A 19296-nucleotide genomic window follows, 5' to 3' on the forward strand; every position below is an offset into this window, starting at 1 on the left:
GCAAGTTAGGTACTACCTCAACCATGCAATGCTCATTTATTTTTGAACAAAGAAAACAAGGTTGCTTGAGAAAGGCCATGAAATGGACAGCCATAATTAAGCAAACAAAAATATTAACCTTCATGTTTCCTTTAGGTTGTTTGTTGCTATCTTAGGAACTTGGAGCCGTCATTTTAGATTCAGCTTTAACTGAGTTTCAACACCTTGAATGTTTTCATTGAGATCAACACAAGCTTCACTGGCACAGAGGTGCAGCAGTCTTTGGAAAAGGTTTTCCTCTCAGACTACTGAGAAGTGGGTATTTTGAGGTGTTAACTTCTTTATGACAAGAAACAGATGAATTGTGTTTCCATGTTTGTTTGTTGGGTTTTTCTTCACCCGAGATGTGGGTCTCGCACAGGTCCCCTTAGCACCCAGGCTCCGGGGCTGCTTTGGCTGCCCGGGGCTGGGCACCGAGCGCCGGGCCCCCGCTTAACGGCGAGGCCGTGGGGGCCACGATGAGGGGCGGGAGCGCCCGTGCGGGCGGCCGGGGACCGGGCCCCTGCCCCGCTGCCGCCCGGCCGGTGCCGCCGAGCCCGGTCAGAGCAGTGCGGTGGGGTGCGGTGCGGGTCAGGGCCGGGCGGGGCGGGCGGCGGCGCTGCCCAGCGGGGGCGGGACCGCACCGCGCCACCGCCTCCGTGCGGGTCAGCGAGTTGTGAGAAGCGGCGGCGCCGCGCTGCAGCCTCTCTCCCTCCCTCCCTCCCTCTTCCCTTCCCTTCCCTTCCTCCCTCCCTCCCTCCCCGCTGTCTCTCCCGCTCGCCCGGCTCCGGGCTGCGCGGCGGAGGGTGAGCGCGGGCGGAGGCGAACGCGGGGCTGCCGGGGGGCGGCGGGAGCCGGGGGCCGGCGGCGGGGCGGGACAGGACGGGACGGGACGGGACGGGCGGGCGGCGGGGCGAGGGGGCAGGTCCCGCGTTTGCAGGTGGCCGCGGGGCCAGGTGAGGGCGGCGGGAGGACGCGGCGGCGCTGGACGGCGGCGGCGCGGCCGTGTGTCCCCGCCTGTCCGCGGCGTGGGGGGGGGTGGTGGTGGTGGTGCCGCCGCGGGGTCTGCGGAATCGCCGCTCCCCGCGTGCCCGCCCGCGGATCTGCCCTGCGGCCCCGCGGGGCGGTGGCGAACCGCGTCCCCACGCGTGTCGCTGGTTTCCCGGGGCGGGGCGGGGCGGGGCGGGGCGGGGGGGGGGGGGGGGGCGCCGCCGCCTCCGAGCCCCCGGCTGCGCCCCTGAACTTGGCGAGCGTTCGCCTCAGCGCCCGTCCCCGCCGCTGCTTCTCAGCCCCTCTGCGGGAAACACGCCGCCTCCGCGCCAGGGACAGCAGCAGCAGCAGCAGCAGCAAGGACGCGTCCCGTCCCCGCGAGGAGGAGGAGGAGGAGGAGGTCTGTGCGTGAGCCCCTGCCCGCGGGTGGGTTGATGGCAGCGAAGCCCTGTGGCTCCAGCCGAAGCGAAGGCAGGGTACGCGGGTCGCTCAGGGGTCGGCGGCTTTTGGTGGCGGCTTTTTTGTTGTCTGTTTAGTTTGTGTTTTGGAAGGACAGTTGAGGGTCCGGGTAAATGAAGTAAGTGTAATTGGGCACATGCGAGGAAAAATGCCTGTCTCTGGGAGGAGCCCGTTATCTGTACACAGGTGAACTACTGCTACTTTTTTGTAGTATAGCTGAGGCTTAATTTTAACTCTGTCATCGCAAAAAATGAAAAACCAGTACTGACAGTAAACCGACTGGAAAAATGTTCAGGTGAAAGTGATCTAGCTGAAGACTCTTTCAGCTAGAATTACTTTGAGGACTTTCTGGGGGTAAGGGGAAAAGGAAAAAAAAAAAGAAAAAAAGACAAGAAACGCAGCTTATTTCTGTTACAAAGGCTGGGACAAACCCTAGCTATTTCTGAGATTCAGTTTTGGAGTTTCATATCCTTTTGCTTTTTTTTTTTTTTCCTCCTTTTAATAGCTAGGGATCATATGGCTCTTTGCAGATATAAGGGATTATGAAACTGCTCAGTGATAATGCCCGCATATGTCAAAGGAGTTTCACTTTCAGTGTCAACAAATTTTTAAACTTAATTTTAACCCTGTGTTGCACTTGTCCTCGGATGTGGGCTGTTGATGGTGCTGTGCAGGAGGTGTGCTGAGCAGTGTCTCAACTCTGACTGTACAGAGTAATCTAGCCATTTCGAAGTCATGAAACCAGCAAAAGCAGAGGATATTTATCTATTAGAAATGACTGGTTTTGGCAAGGATATTTGAAACCCATCCAATGCTCATTGAAAGAAACAGAAAAACTCTCACTGATGATGACTCATGTCCGTGTGCTTCAGACCAGGCAGCCAGTGTACGGTGTTGGGAACCGTCTGGTGCTGATCCTGAGTGGAGCGCTCCCGTGGGTAACCTAACCCTTCTGCCGTCCCCACGGTCTATAAAGGGAGGGGGATAAGGTGGAGAGTGGCAGCAGAGAACAACCAGCGAGACTATGGCTTGCTTTACCTCAGTGGATTTGCCAATTATACATAGTCTGTTATGTGCGTTCTCTAGGGTTTTAAATGTTATTGTCCTTTAATTAATTGCTCATGGCTTAGTCTGTTGCTGCCTGTTAGGCTGATGCTGACTTGCAACTGGTCTTTAAATGTTAATGACTGTTGTGACAGTACCTTGAGGTGTACCATGTCTGTTTTGAAACTTCTAGATTATGGAGTACTTGTGTGCCGTAGTTACAGGCTTACTAGGGTAATAGACTCATCCGGGAACATACGGATTAGCTGGTTACAAGATTTCCCAGCCAGAAGGGACCTTGTCTATTGTCTGTTCTGATCTCTTGCTTATTATAGGCCACAGGATTTCACGAGTAAGTTCTGTATCAAGCCCGTAACTTCTGCATGGTGTTCACGTGCTGTTAAAGACAGGCTCCATCCACAGCAGGAGTTCAAGCATGTTTCAAACTGCCTAGCAGCTCACAGGCTTGCGCTCTAAATGGGTGAGTAATATCTACTACTTCAAATGTCTGTAATTAGGATGAGAGCTATTTTGGTCTATCAAAATATGATTTTGCATGTAATGCTTATTTAAACACATCAGGATAATTATAGCTATTGTGGCATACATACTGGCAAAGCCTTCTTCTCTTTACACGAGGATGAAATTCTGTCAGGGGGTCCTCAGAGGGTCTTTGGGCTTGTCATTGGAAAGTTCTTTATTCTCTTCACCGGTGGTGCAAAAACAATACCCTGGATTCTGCTGGTTTCTTCTGCTTTCCTGAATTTGCCTGCTGTGCAACAATCGGACTTGGGTGGGGCTTTCTGCCTTACCCTGCCATGGCTTTCTGCAGAAAGACAAGAAAATGCTTTGCGTCCCATCTGGACTTCTCAGCCCTGTGCAGAGTTGGGAAGGTGCGCTGCCTCTGCTATCTGATGGCTTGCTGATGGCCATTGTGGCTTCCTGCTAGATGTAGCTTCTAAGATGGTTCCCACTATTTTTTGCTGTTGGAGGAATCTTGCTGTGCAACATGTACCAAAGCAGCGAGGGTGATGTAGCACCAACTCTGTGAGAACAGATACTTAAGACTTTTGGAGCATGTCAAAATGGCATAGGACAATGGGCATTACGGTACCCAAGAGAGCTCCTCCAAAGATAGCACAGCTGATTAATGCAGGTATAATAGCAATTCTGTGTTGTTGCTGCAAATTTGCTTCTAAAACTCCTCCTTCTGCCACTGGTTAGCTGCAGATACTGTGGTTACTAACCTTTAGGACCTGCCTGAAACTAGTCTGTCTGTCTGCAGCGGCTGGACAGTAGAGAGGAACACTGTTTATTTTGCATCCTCCTTTGACTTCTGGAGCTGGATTAGCTTCAAGTGTTTCATATGTGGTTGAAGATTAGAGGGTAACAACAGCTATATAACACAGCCCTCTGGCAGAGTCCTGCCAAACAAATATCACAGCCTAGTGTCACCCTGTTGTGGGGGACAGCCCTGACTGTGAGAGACAGGAGGAGAAGACAAGGAAAATAAAGGAAAAACCATGGAGACAATTTTCTAGCTTGCTCAGTTGCTCTCCCCCCCAGCTGGGAGCCAGTGTGGCATGTAGACGAAGTAGGACCTCATGGTGAGAAAAAAAGCCAGTCCTGCTTCACCAAACCTCTGGCTGCAGCAGCAGGTAGAGATGGGCAAGCCTAGGTACTGGCTGTGCTTTCACCACGGTCCTCGCACATGCTGATTTATCTTCTGTATTAATGTGCCTACACTGTTACTGGTGCCTTAGCTGACCCCTGTAACACTAGTTGTGTATGTTCACAACCTGCAAGGCTGCATTGGAGAACATCAGAAGAAAAAGTGGGAGAGAAAGAGTAAACAACAAAGGCGGCAAGGAAGAGGGGAAATCTGGCATGTTGCTCCTGAAATATGCAGGTTATCTAAAAGGAAAATCAACATATGTCTGCTCTCTCTCTTCCAACACCTTTCTGCATTTGTATAGAGTGTTACTTGTTCTGTCTCTGCAGTAGATAACAAACTCTTTCAGAGATGTACGTAGTATTAGAAACTTCATCTACATTTGAAAACACAGCAAGGGTCTGCATAGCTTTATCTTTACAATTAGTTTTTTCTCTAGGTCCCTTGATACAAATTTTAGAGGGGTTGTTTTTGCCAACCTTCTGAATGGTTTCATCTTCAGACCATCATTGATCGAATGATGTATTACTCTAAAGATTACTCCAGCTAGCTAGAGCAAGCCCAGAAGAGCCATTGTGGGCATCCTTTGTTTAAAATAGAACATAGATTATAGACTTGGGAAAAGTATGTGAGAGCATTATAAAGGTAGGCACAGCAGATTTCCATGGCTGAGGGGTGTGTCTTCCTTTCATTTGGAAGCTGGCAGAAATAAATACTGCTGCTGCTTAGAGCCACAGTCCTAAAGGGCGGAAAAATATTAATGATGCTGTGCAGGAAGGCTTGTCACAAAATCGAAATACTGAAAATCACCAAAGCGATAATACAAAGTAGAACACTCATCAAGGAATTCTTGCCTTACCCATATGTCATCCTTGTTGTATCAGTTCACTCAGTGCTGTGCTGTAGTTATTTCTCAGTTCCTCCTACTATCATATACCCCTTCCCACAGCACAGTGGTTTATATCTCTCTCTCTTCTGATTACTGAACCCATTTTCTCATGAATATAAAAGAACAGGAAGGGAAAAATGCTAGTATCTCTCACTAAGCTCTCAGTTAAGCTTCATGCAAGGCACTGTAGACCAGAATTAATTATTAATTCCAATTATATTTTGTGTCTTGGAGATATTGATGATATTTTCAATTCCAGATTGATGCCTCTCCAACTTCCTTTTCTTCACTGCTGCAGCAAAGCCAGCAAAGCTCTTAAACACATGCCTATTTTAAGCCTGCCAGCAGTCCCTTTGACTTAATTTGGCTGAATGGCCCAGGGTGGCTGAGGGTAATAATTTAATATAGAATTCTCACTGGCCTGATAGCAGTCAAAGTTGTTGTGGTTTTATTGGGGTTTTGAGGGAGGAGGAGGAAGAGAGGGAGGAGTTGTTTCTTTCTGAAGACTAGCATGACTCTGCTACGGCTCTCCTGGGTAAACTCTCAAAATAGGGATTCTTGTTATGATAAAAATTCTGGTATCTTGGTACTTGCTTCCATCCTGAAATTAAAGTCTTTAGTAGAAAGTTCAAAAAACTTCCCCTTGGAAATATCAGAACATGTTGTTTTGGTGTTTCTAAGGTGAAATGTTTAGTTTCCAAACCTTGCATTTTTGCTCAGCACTAATCCCAGCACGAATCCATCCTAGCCCAACAGGGTGCTCCTTGGCCTCTTGAGTACCCTTGGTGTCCCCTCCCAATGGAGCTCTGGAGCAGGGCTGCCTCTCCCATGGGACACTGGGATCTCAGAGGTACTCACAGATTAATGGCTCCCGGAAACTAAATGCTTAGATTCAGGTTAAGGCCTGAGACAAAATGCCTCAGTAAGTTTTTTCCCAATATAAGGAAGTAGTATCCTGTGGGTGGACTTCACGTTGAAAAACCTCAATTTTTGACGTGAGACTCATTCATTCAAAATAGCTTTACCAGGCCTTGTTCATTCCCACTGAAAAATCTGAGGAACAGCATTTTAACATGGAATTTAAAATGGTAACATCCACACAACGCTTAACTGTAACAAAACCACATGTTAAATCTGTCTCAGGCATGTCTCTTTCTGACCTGGAGTATGTCTACATCCCCATTCTTGGCACTTTAGCATCATTCCAAACTTCCTTGTCTTCACCTTTTTTCTGCCTTTGAGCTCTTGCGCTTTCCTGTATTTTTTCCGTTGTGCTGGTGTTTACCTCACCCTTTCTCTTTCCTTGCTATCCTTCCCCTTCTAAAGTGTGGGTGGTAGAACCAGTATATTTGCCAATATCATCACTCTGCTTTTGTGTTTTCCTTTTCTCTGCTCAGTGTCAGCCTGTGCACTCTAAACAATTCAGGACAAGGATTTAAATCACCCTCTGTGTTTGTACAGTGCCTGGTGCAGTAGGTCCCAATGCTTGGACATCAGCATGCACTGCTGCAGTAATCATGGTGATATCTCTTTGATTATGTCACGGAGATCAGTAAAGGAGATAAACTTCCATGTTCCATGTGAGTTTTCTGTATTTCTTCTTATTTAAAATTTGTTTTGAAGTGCGTCCCCTTCTCAGCAGTGGGTTTACATGAAGAACAAACAAACGAAAACTTCTAGTATGTGGAGAAATGGCAAGCAGAGCATGTTGTGCTTGGGACTGTTGAATTGTACAGAGGGCTTTTCAATGCACAAGAAATCTGTACTTGTAAGATACAGGAATGGAACAACTTGGCTAAGTGTCATGAACTGACTGGCATCCTTTCTACATCGCAGCAGAGGTGGGTTTCTGGGGGTGGGAGACGGGCTTCCTGAACAGGAAGGGATGAGAAAAACATACACAGGATATGAGCTGGTGAAGAAACTGGAGGAAGATACTTATACTGCAGGAGCAGAGTAGGGCTGTTCCTTAACCTGTCCACCACAAACTCCCTTGTGTTGCTGTGACGGGGCCAGTCCTGGAGCTTTGTGGGAATTTGAACAGGAGAGGTGATGTGTGTCAAACATCGGCTCCGTGTTCTCAATTTGTCTCCTCTCCCTGTGAGCCAAGGGAGCCTTTGAACATCCTCCTGCTCCAGGACACCTACACCACAGCTGACTAGAAGGACACCGTCCTTCCTTTCCACTGGGTGCCCAGAGGAGCTGAAACAAACCTGTTGTGCCTGAGTCTTTGCAGAGGCCAGGGGGCTCACAGCATTGCTTGCAAGAAGCAAGCTGGCCCCTTGTAAGTGGGAAGGAGCCTCAAAGGGGTTTATCTGGAGAAACGGGGCAGGGCTGGTGCTCAGCTGGCTCAGAGAGGTACCCCAGCAGAAAACTGCTTGTTTATTTTCTAGTAGGACTAATTTTGGGGTAATTCAGCATCTGTAAGTTACCAATGAAAGGGAGGGAACAAGAATCAGTACCAGGGTTAAAGGGGGAAAGAGAAGGAATGTAGTCTGAACACTGCCATAATTTGGCTTTAATGGGGGAACTGTAGCCCATGTAGTTTGCTGAATGTGACCTGTTTCTGTCTCCTGGGACCATGGTGCTTTAATCACTAGCTGCACCTTCCTATTCTTAGTTTATTTTTTCCTCAGCAATGATGTTTTTTAGAGTTGAATTGGTGCATGCCAACAAGTAGAAAGTCTGTTCACAAATTATATTGCCTAATGCAACGTAATGGCGAATAACATCATCTGTACAGTATTCATGGATAAGGCAATTAACAACCTGGCTGCTGAAGCTTAATGAGCCTTGCCACTTCCAATTAGCTACAGAAAGAAGACTGAGAGGTGACAGCCTCATAGCTCCTATGTAGAGGTCACTCAGCTCTACAAACAGCAGCTATTTAATGAAGTTGAACAAGCTTAAGCCCTGTGTTGAGGTTAGGCTGGAAGCAACTGCAGTGTGTACCTGAGCTCCTGAATTACTCCTCAGGCCAGTTAGATTTTATCTAAATAGGAGTGGAAATAGTGTTTGTTTGCTGATGAAAACCAACACTTGCTTAAGGTTTTCTGCAGGTACAGTGTGCCTGTAAGACCAGTGGGTATGGGTACATCCTTGGGTACAGGCAGGTGTCTGCTCACTCTCCCCGAGTCCAGTGCTGCAGAGAGAAGCCAGCTCTATTTCAGCAGCTGTATAGCTGTGCTAGCATGTAACCCAGCCCCATCTAATGGGTTCTCAGGGTACATTTAAGGAGGTGGGGGCAAAATTGTTCTGCCTCTACTCCAAGCTGCATTAGCGTTATTACCTCATGTTCCCTCACATGCCAAAAACCACTCATACAGTTCTGGGTTGGCTGGGAGCGTTAGGTAGATCAGGATTCTTCTTTGCTTGCAAAAGCTTGTGTAAACATACCCTCCTTTGATATCATCCGTACTGCAGTGTCCCACGCAGACCCCTGACTGGAGCTTTTCTAGGCTCCAGCAGCACCAATGTGACAAGCAGGTATGCATATGCCCGTGAAGACCAGCCTACAGTTGCACGATGTAGGTAATTTACCCTTTGGAGAGCATGAAACTACTAACCCTGCTGATGTATATTGTCACATCTGGCTGCTCTAATGAAATGTATGGTAAAGGGATGGGGCAAAAGGCAGCCCTGGCCAGAGGCAGGAGAAGTGACCATTTTAACTGTAACCACGATGTAATCTTCACATCCCAGATCTATAAAACAAGATCCATATCATGCCCAGCAGCGTATGCATATGGACACAATGTTGAAATATGTATACAGAGTTTTACAGTTTGTCACAGCAGCCATCAAAGTATTTGGAGAGGGTTCGACTGCATGGACACACAAACTGGGGTGTGTCTCTGCACCTGGGGCAGCGAGACTGGACAAAGCCCTAAGCTGGTCTGAAGCGTTTTGCTGGGCCCTGCCCCAGTGCCCAGAACTTGTTCTGTTGTTGCCGTTTTCCTTGGGTTGTTTCACTCTGTTATTGTTGGTTTGCTGCTGCCAGCCAGATTCTTACAAACTGCTTTTTTGAAAACCCACCACAACTGTGTAAATGTTATTTGATATATGGGTGTTGTAACAAATTCCAATCTATCAGCAATGGATTTGTTAGGTTTTGTTATGAGAAGTGCTGATTACTAGCATGCTTGTTTCCTGAACAACCAACTGCCTCCTCTAGTTGTCACTCGGTTCGATTTCCTTATGCCACAGGTAATCATTAACAATATCAGGCTTACTCCTGCTGGCAAAACAGGGTGCTTGTCATCACGATATCTCAAAATAAACAGAAACGATGACCAGTCTATTTATGAAATAGGCAACAAAATTTGTAACCAGTATGGACTGACAAAGAAAACAAGGCATACTTCAAAGAAGGGTGGCAAAAGTGCCTACAGTTTATCAGTCTTTAAATACAGTATTTCCATAAATGGAGGTTACAAACAAATCTGTCCCTGATAGCTGCCGCGTGGTAATATGCATGAATACCTGTAGGTCTTTTGGCTCATGTAATGTTCTCCTGTTTTTTGGTAAAAACATATTCAGGTCTGAACACTGAAGCTATTAGCCTAAGACATCTGTATTAATTTTAATAATACCTCCATTCATTTTAACAAATTACAACTTTTTTTTTTTTTGCAAATGGAAATTATTCTTCTGGGAACATTGTTATTCAAGGCAAGCAGTTTTAGGCTTTTACCCTATTGTTCTACTATATCTGGCACACCGAAACCATTTTTTGTGACAGAGAATAGCAAATGCATTTTTCCAGATCTTGACAAGTGGAGTATTTTCACTTCTCCCCAGGTTCCTGAGTATGCTGCCAAAAACGATTGTATGTGTTTCTTACCATGTCTGTCAGAGCAGTTTAAGGAACATCCTCTTGTTCACTGGAGTCATAATTCTGGGAAGATTGAACATGGGAGGAAGGTTGGAGCAGATTGTCTCAACCACACATATTTTGTGTTTTGCATAAGGAAAATTTCTTAATTTCCAGGGTTTATTTTATATCCTGTTATCACATCAGAGCCAGTTTAACAAAGGGTATTAGAACTTGTTTTAAATGGTATAAGTTTCCAATCAGAATTTCCAGTCATTAAATATATTATGTAAACAGTTTTAGAATGCCATTTCCTAATGAGTTTCCTTAGAAAAGACATACTGGAGCACTGGTAAGAAAAAAAACTTTTCTGAAGATGACTCCAGCCTCTACACCTGTGTCTGCGTTTCTCTATCTGGTAAGATGGCCTTGCAAAGTTTGACGGGAAGGCATTTTTACTTTGCAGGCTGTGTGGGTGGGAAACATCAGGGGCTTATAAAAAATGTGTATCAGAAGCAGTTGCAGTTAGAAGGAATCTATTGGTTACACACATGCAGCTGAAGTAACCCGAGTGAGTCTAGTCTGCTGGAGCCAGAGCTCGGCATTGCACTTTTCTGTGTGTGCATGGTGTACTTTAAAAGCTCTTTTGTGATCCACAAAGGCAGCTGCTTTATGGCAGAAGTGGCCCTAGAGTTTCTGAAATACATTTAAACAGGTATATTGCAAGCTGCTTCTGTCTTGTTTTGAAGGTTTGGGAGGGTGGGGTTTTGGGAGTGTGTTTGTGCGCAGGCAGCAATGGCATGGGAGGTACCATAATGCTACTCATTCATAGTGAAGCGGTTCTTTCTCAGCTTGCTTAGGGTCTGCAGATTAAAACTAGCAAAAAACCAAATTTGGAGTAGGCTTTGCCGGATAAGTAATCAATATAGCTTCAGCAAGTCTTCAGAAAGGTAGTTTGCATTCAACCAGGTATTTCAAAGAAGGGGAGATTTCTAAACTATAGTTCTTCAAGTACTTCTGATAGAAAGTATTAGTATTTAATGCAGTCTTTAAATCCCAGTGATTATCAGAATCAGTTTTTAGTCTTTTAATTTTGCTTTCCGGGGTTGTAACTGTTCCTTTCCTTTGTACTTCTGCCCCTTTGAACTGAGTTTTGCAGTCTGAGCTTCCAGTGACTGCGCAAGGAAGTTTGCTTTTGTGCAGCCGTGCCTAGCGTAAACCCAAAGAGCAATTTCAAGACAGTTTTGAACCTTGTGCCCATATTACTTTTTATCAAAAACACATGAAAATTACAATTCTGCTATCTCTGCGAGGATAATATTAGCTTTGTGTTGAGAGCTCTTGTGGAGGCATTCCATAAAATTGAATGGAAATTAAAAGTAATTGGTTTCTGTGTAAGCCACTGTAAAAAGTTGAATAATAAGTTGAAGAAATTGTTTTTTCCTGCTGTTGAAAAACTTTGTCAGAAAAGAATTATTTTCCTCTCCCATTCTCTAAGACTTTTCATAATGGCAAAGATCATTCATTATCTGTTTTTAAAAAACTTGGAAAACAATGGAAATAAGAAGCGATGTGATTATTGAGCATCATTTATATCCCCAAAATTTCAATGATGCAAAAGCAAATTACAAGAGCGCTTCCAGTATCTCAGATGAAGATCTTGCTGATATTAGTCATAGTGGGTTTCTGGCCGAGAAGTAGAGAAGATATAAAATGCAGTTTTCAAATTTCAGATCTGAGCTTTAAGCTTTGCAGACACCGTGGAAAAATTGAACAAGGACGTTACTCAGTAGCGTAACATGAGATGAACAATGCCACAGCTTTTATAAGCCAAGCCAGTGTATCTTGCCACCCTTGCTATTGTACATTATGCGTATCTGAAACACTGCACGGGCTGAATTTCTCAGTTTAGGAAGAACTTTAGGAACAGCTTTAGGAAGAACTATTTTTTTTTTTTTTTTTGGTCATTCCCATTGTCTCCAGACAGCTCAGTTCTGTAGTGAGAAAAAGTAAGGATTGTGTAGGTTTGTCTGCTGCTGACCAACTCCCTACAGCAGAATCATCTTTGGGCCATCTCTGATTTTAAGTCTTCTCATCTCTGCCTCTGTTTCCTTGTGAAACAGCTGAGCCTTAGTATGCCTATCTGAGAATACATTTAGAAGGGATTAGTTAATGCATGGAAGTCAGGACACTATTGAAATGCATAGCCTTATCTGAATTAATTCTGTGCCCCTGTTAGGAATAGTTTTTCATTTAATCTGCTCATTAAGAAAAGCACGCAATATGATATCAAGGGAAAAAATACTTACCTCTAATCGGGTAAAACTCATGTAGCTACTTTTACTTAGTATGTCAGGTAACCTGGGAATTTGCTTTACTTAGCCGATCTTAGCTGCTAGTCTTCTATTGCCCACCCCAGTTATATGGTTCATGTGTTTAAGTTCAAAGTGATGACTAGAAATAATGTCAGTGTTTTCTTTGCTCACTGTTGAATCAGAGAATCCCATGAATATTCAGCTGGTTTTTTCTCTAAGGTGTATGAATGTCTTAAATGGAAATCCTTGCTAAAAAATACTTCTATATTTGATTTCCGTAACAGAATACAAATTGACCTGTGAGCCAGAAAAGGGAGAGGCAAGAGACACATACTTTCACAAATCCATGTGAATCCTCAGCCTTCTCTAGGAGAATCCTCAAGCTTCTATAGGATGGGAAAAAACCGCAGCCCAGTTTATCTTTGAAAATTGTAATTCTTTAAAAAAAAAAAAAAGGAAGAAAGCAAACTTTATATAAACTTAAGCAGAATTTTGGAGCAGAACGTAAGCTTTTCTGCATCCTGCTTACAGGAGTACATTTGCTGGTGCTAGACTGAGACCTGGCTTAGGTTACTGACTGGAACCGTCCTGTCACGCTAAAGCAGTTGGATACATGCCCAAAAAGCCTGGGGTTATTTGGATGAGTAGATAGAGTCATGCAGCGATGATTGAATTTGAATCTGTTATGAGAGCAAGTATTTGTTCGCTCACCAAAAGTCCTGAGCAGAAATAACCTAAGCTTGAAAATACAGGGTATACACCATGCGCACGGCGGCTGCAGTAACCTGCAGAAACTTCTAGGCTCACATTTGCATGTACCGTTCTCTGGATTAAACACTTTTAACTTTAGGCAACACATTTCAAGTCAGTCTCTCTCAGCCTTTTAAAAGGAGCATTCAGGGACATTTTTCTTGTCGGGGAGCTTCCAAGAGCATGTGACCCTTTAGTTAAGTTTCAGATCTATAATCTTTGTCAGGTGTCCAGGCATGGCCTGGAATTCCCTCCCTCCCCAAGCAACAGGTTTGTTTTAGAATTGTTAGAGGGAGTTAGAGGTCGAACAGAAACCGGTGTTACACAAGCTGCTTGTACAGGTCATTGAGTAGCAGTGGGATTTTGCTGCACGTCTGTAGTAATCAGGCTTCTCTTTGAGAAAATAGTAAGCAAGTCAGTGGTGCTCTGCCTGTGAAACTTACGTATGGACTGCCACTGCGTTGTATCACTCCCTGTGCGGTGCAAAACTGTGGTGTATGATACAGCAGTGTTCTCTGGACAAAATCATCCTAAGTGGGATGGGGCTACTGTAAGCACGTCTGTGGCTGGCCAGTCACCGGCAGGAGGGGTACTGCAGTGAGCTCCGAGAAGTGCCCCACGGTGACTGGCCAGTGTGGCTGGACTGTGGCTAGTACCTGTTTCACCAGCAGGATGTGCTGGTGCATGCACAAAGGCTAAAACTGCAGAGCACAGGGAAGAGCAGTTCTGCCCTGCTCTGCAGACACAGTCTCTTTTTAGTCCTTTGTCGTCCCATCCCTTGCCCTCCACCATCTTATTTTAGGTGACGCCTGCAGTTGTGGCTAATAACTAACAATTAAACCTGTCTCTCTTTTCTTAGCATTTTATCTGTCTGTTCCTCAATAGCCCACCCCTGTGAGGCTTTCTGAATGAGGGTCTCCAAAAACTTGAGCACAAAAAATCAGACCGCTTATCTTTTCCCTTGTATGTGTATTTGGCTATTGTTTTTGCTTCTCCTTGTTCTCAGTCTAGCTTGTCAGACTCGTAACCAAGACCTGTAATCTCCTGCTCAGATTGTACTGTAATCGCCTGCTTAATTGTACTGCATACCGAGAACAGTGTTTTTAATTATTCTTTTACGTTATCTGTGGCCGTTCATTTTCTTTCTGACTCTGTCCTGCAGGCAATTAACTGTACTGTGTTCTTCCTGATGGCCACAGCAGTACTTGACATGGATTTGTCACCTCCTCTTTGGATGCCTCCACAGAACCAAATTAAAATCCTCTTCAAAGTCCCGCATAACTGTACCTCATTGATACCTGTATTCTGTAGTATGTTATTGCCACTTCTATCATCTGTTTCACCATTCAGGCCTGCCTCGGTACATCGTTTGACTGAGTCTCTTATTGTCTCTGTGTTTTCATTTGTGCTCCCATATCTGGGAAGCTGTTCATGACTTTGTCTTCAGAAGGTTCATGTGTCTCCTCCTCCAGACCCTTCTGGAAGGTAAATGCCTGCCACAATGCCTATGAGGAAACTTGCTGACAGATAGTGACACAGGAAGAGTAATTGCAAATAGTTCATATATTCTTGCTGGAGCAGGGGGGATGGACAAGGTGACCTCCAGAGGTCCCTTCCAACCTCAACCCTTCTGTGGTTCTGTGATTCTACTTGGAAGAGCTATCCTTGACCATTTGTCCAGTAGTTTTCAACATTAATAATAATATATAATTAGAGCTGACAGTCCATTTTAGTTAAGCAACAGCCCTATCTCATAAATCATCACTGTAGCACTATAAAGGGTGAATTATCTAGATGTGAGCACCTTTTACCTAAATAAATCTTCTTATTCTCCTCTAATTTACACTGTTTCTTTTTTGTATATGGATAATAAATGCTTTAGGCCAAGGAGTTTACCTGTTTTTCTTTTTTGGAAAGTACTTCATGCATTAGCACAACCATTAACAAACAAGCAACAGATGATCTTTCGCGGTAATGCCACTATCAATACGCAGTAAGTAGCTGTGGCATTCCAGAGGAGTTTTGCTGTAGTTTTGCATGTGGTGTCCTTGTTATTCTGCCAGATTATGGGGAGCCAAACTAAAACTGCAGCCTCAGACGTAATCAAGGCTGAAGGTCTGCACGTGCACTGTTACTCATCATGCTATCAGATAATAAACTGCTCCAAACCAATTGGGTATTCTGAGGCTCTAACTTCATATGTTACCAAGAGGAATGCCAAGACTAACAAAGGCTGAGGTGCACTTCTGCAAGTGGTAGTTTCCTCTTACTGACTAGAAATTTGAAAAGCCCCTGAGGAAAAGGAGGACATAGTTTGGGAAGAGTGACTTCATATTAATGTATGTATCCTGCCCTAGGTGCAGGGTCTCATTTAACCTGAATAAAGAATTATTGAATTCTCTCTGAACTTCTGATTAGTCTTTTTAATATTTGAGATGGTTAAGCACCAACAGAAGTGTAACGTTGCTTAGAAATACAATTTTCAAGGCATATCTGTTGTCTTCCCAACAGCCTGTGTTCAGTAACTGTACTGTAAAAGGCTGAGAATAGTTAGAGTTTGTTCACTGAGGGAGTTTGTAGCCTGATAGTATCTATAGATGATCAATTGTAATATGAATATTCTTGATGCTGTGCATATGCTGTAGAATATAGTGATCTGTAAACATGTGAACACAGATTTTCTTTTCTGTTTTTGCTCACTAGCTTGCTATAATAAAAAGATAAAATCATTACCCCTTTTCCTTTCTTTCTGTACTTACCAGTAATACTAAAAACAATTTTTGACTTGGTGTTCTTTGTGACTAGATTCAATCTGAAGGGGAGTCCTTATGAACAAAATTTTAGTACTGGTCTTAGGATTTAATATATTTCTCAGTCGTAGGTGTCATGCTAAAGAATACGTGTGGTATCTCTTGACTTCAGTTTGAACTGTGAATCCCAGACAACTTCTAGAGCTGTATCTTTATCAGAGCTTAATCAGTGTCATGAAGCAGAGATCAAGGGTTTTCTGGGCATTTGTAAATAAGGCAGAGGAGGGTGCTCTTTTATCTTACCCAGGCAATTTGCAGTGGAGCCACGTGTGAAAAATCTGTAAGAATTTCAGCAACAAATCTTTCCTGCAACGTCCTTGCACCTGTGTGAAGACCAGTTTGTGGCCAGTTACAGATACATTGAATTTACTGTCACAGCAGCTGCAAGTTACAATATAAACAGACCAATGTGTCCCATTTTATTAAATGAGCAGTTTTGTGTGTTGTGTGATCCAGATGGTCTATTAAGCAAAACCTGAAACTCCTCCCTTTTTGTGTCTGTTCATTTTTGTGCACCACTTTGGAGCAGCCACCACACAGTCTAGCACCAGAGGCAATGCAGGCTCTTAAAGTGAGATAGGAAATATTGATCAGAAAGAGTCTTTTGGAAAACTGTTAATTAGTATAGGAAGAGATCCTGTGAACAAAACTGCTCTATTTAATGAAAGTTAAATTCTGACTCTCTCTGGTCTTCCTCACAATTTGTCATGGCTTTATAGACATGTTGGGCGAAACAGCAGAAGGTAGGCATTTCTCCTGTAACTTGTATATAAATGTTCTCAGCCCTCCCTCCCTTCCTCTCTCCATGACAAGAGAAATTGCCTTTGCAAATTTCTTTTCTAATACACAAAGCATAGTAGTGGATATTTTTCCTTCTCTGGCCTCTTTCAGTTCTGAAACTGAAGCGTCCTTGTGGAAAAGGGCTCAGATCAGACATGTGTGGTTTCACCCAAAAAAGAATCTGAGGAAGCATGTGTGGACAGGCTGGCAAGGCAACTGGAGTTTAAGCTTAGCAGCAGCGAACAAGAACTGTGCACCGTAAAATTTTAGGTGGAAAGCAAGGTTCTGTCTAGAGTTGCTTTGGATTTGACTACGTAACAATTCATTTCACAACTGATCTTAATGGGATCCAGCGCTAACATTTGGTTACAGTGTTTGGAGCACAGTGCAGGGTATGTGCATGGTACATGGTGCTCTGAGGTGCAGCCAAGGAAAGGGATGCTAAATCTTCCTTGTAAGTTGACAGAGCCTGCTGCTGCATAAACTGACTTACGCTTCAGTTGTACTGAATTTTGCTGCTGCGGCAGCATAGTCTCTGGAGAGAGTGAGTTCAGCCTAGCAGTTAAAAGGGGAAGCTTGGCAGCCAGGGCTTCCTATTCCTGCCACTGCCGTTAATTCTGTGTGCAAGCAGGAGAAAGCCAGGCAGTACTTCTTTCCACCTCAGTTTTATTATTTGTAAAATGAAAATGACTGCCTTATAAGGATGATTTGAGTAATATTTTAGTACTGATACCCTTTGCTACAGGGGTGTGGTAGGTTTGCACGCTGCATATGACTTTAGTAAACCGACAGTAGCAGTGTTGTTTGTCCGTGATGGTTGAAGGACCAGATGCCTTCAGGATATCTTCTGAAGTCATATCAAGTGTGCTGATTTACTTCAGGTAGCTTGAATGACATCTGTTGGTAGATTATTATCCCTTTTGGCAGTGATCACCAGTCACTAGATTTTCCTTAATGATAGCCAAAGGGAATAGTGATCTGTCTTTTCTCTAGCTTCACGTTTTACTTCCCTATGCCGAAGTAGTTGCACAGTTCATTCTGCTTCAAGGTTCCTTCAGTCTTCGACACAAAATGATTGTGATCAAACCTTCACTTCAGAAAGGAGTTTGAAAAGGTTATTAACAAGGACAGAATAACAGTTCTTGATCTTTAAACTTTGCTAGCCCTCAGTTTATTTTCATAGTCTTACAAATGTATTCTCCCTTCCAGAAAAAGCTTTGCTTTTTCCACACCCCCCCTCCCAAATTGTGGTTTGACTTTTGTTAATTGCTGGTTGATTGCTATTTCATGGTCTTCCTTTTCTCTCTGTATCTGCCTTGCCTGCTTTCTCTACTGCCTCCCTTTATCTTCCTCTTCTCTCCTATTGTTGGTGGTCTCCCCATCCACACCCCTCAGGGCTTTTTAGCATCAGCCACTACCACCATCCCTCACTTCTAACTCCAATAATTCGTGTTGGCTAGGCAAGCACTAGAATGAAAGGCTGTCTGCAGAGCCTTCGCACTGCATTTTTCATGCTGACAAAGAGGTTCTTCAGATGAACATGGCAATCACCCGTAAAGTCAACTGCATATACGATAAATAATAGGAGAGAGTACCATGGTCTTAATGTCTTGGGCTCTCGTAAGCAGAGCTCTGTAGCACTACACAAAGGAAAAATAAACAAATGCAGGTTCAAAGAGCTTACCATTTATCTCTGTTGTTTAGCTGAAATGAGACAAATCTTTGAAGGTTGAGGAAAATTTAATGGTGAATATCCAAGGTAGCTGATGCTATTGGTCTGCCTCTTTAAGAACTCAGGATGTTCACAGGAGGTATTGATGTGTGTTTCGTGTTCGACAAGCACACTCTGTAAGAACAGACTGGCAAGATGGAAACCTAGTCTGGAATATTTCAAGGCTGATGAGTAAACCTTTTTTGTAATATATGCTAATGCCTCATCCTGTCAGAAACAGTGCAGAAAGCAGAATTTATTTCATTATCCATTGGGGGGAAATTGTCCTCTATAGCTGTCTGCTTTCTGATAAAATCCAGGTATGGATCTGTGGACGTTTCCAGACTGAGGAGTAGAAATATAAACACAATGTCTGCTTCATTTAATGTGGTCATGGATCCAGGTGACCCTCCCTAGAGAATTCACTATTATGTATGTAAAACTCCAGCCATCTGCAGTAGGTCTGTTCACAGTGACAAGAGGTAAGACTGTCATCACAGAGTAGGGATTTGGTCAGCTAGAGAGGAAGCCTGTAGGTAAGGGAAAGCTCTCCCAGCAGACCTGCTATTCGTCAAGAGGGACATGTTCCTGGACAGCTGCTTGATACACTGCCTCTGTCCTGAACTGCTGGTGGGTACTAGAACTATGGTTAGATATTTGGGCCTTTTTACTTGAAGGGAGGAATGTTCCTGGTAAGCAAACAATGGTATCCTCTTCTCTAAGGCTGTCACAAGCGTACACCGAGTCCTTTTATGGGAGGGTTAAGCTTTTGGTTGGTAGGTTTAATTATTTCTTCTCAGCACATGTGCAAGGTGAGCTCCAGATGGATATGTTATTAAAGTCATTATCCCATTGCAGCAAGCAAATGGAAAGATTGGTGCACTATTTGGCATGTTCTCAAGGCCAATTATTTTCTTACTGTATTTTGAGTAGGAATTTGTAAAAGATGACTTTTCAAGAAGTGAACTGATTCCTGAATCTCAGCCTTATATACCTCTCCTCTTGTGTCACTGTCATGGTGCATACTCTGGTGCAGAGGGCATGA

General features: G+C 44.1%; 1 protein-coding gene across 5 annotated transcripts in view; it reads left to right on the top strand.

Moving 5' to 3' along the window:
* Positions 1-650: 650 nt before the first annotated feature.
* The window catches only part of MARCHF3 (membrane associated ring-CH-type finger 3), an 80360-nt gene continuing 61714 nt past the window's right edge, over positions 651-19296 (top strand). For 2 of the 5 annotated variants that reach the window (XM_064439537.1, XM_064439538.1), the window contains exons 1-3: positions 652-824; positions 1308-1484; positions 2847-2992. Coding sequence is in view for 1 of the 5 variants with exons in the window: in XM_064439536.1 (XP_064295606.1) it covers positions 2989-2992 (4 nt within the window). In the remaining 4 variants the exon portion in view is untranslated. Of the gene's footprint in view, positions 825-1307; positions 1485-2846; positions 2993-19296 lie in introns of all 5 variants that reach the window. The other 3 variants (XM_064439536.1, XM_064439540.1, XM_064439539.1) reach the window with 3 other exon arrangements.

The sequence above is a fragment of the Phalacrocorax carbo genome, chromosome Z (assembly GCF_963921805.1).
Source record: "Phalacrocorax carbo chromosome Z, bPhaCar2.1, whole genome shotgun sequence".
Taxonomy (NCBI): domain Eukaryota; kingdom Metazoa; phylum Chordata; class Aves; order Suliformes; family Phalacrocoracidae; genus Phalacrocorax; species Phalacrocorax carbo.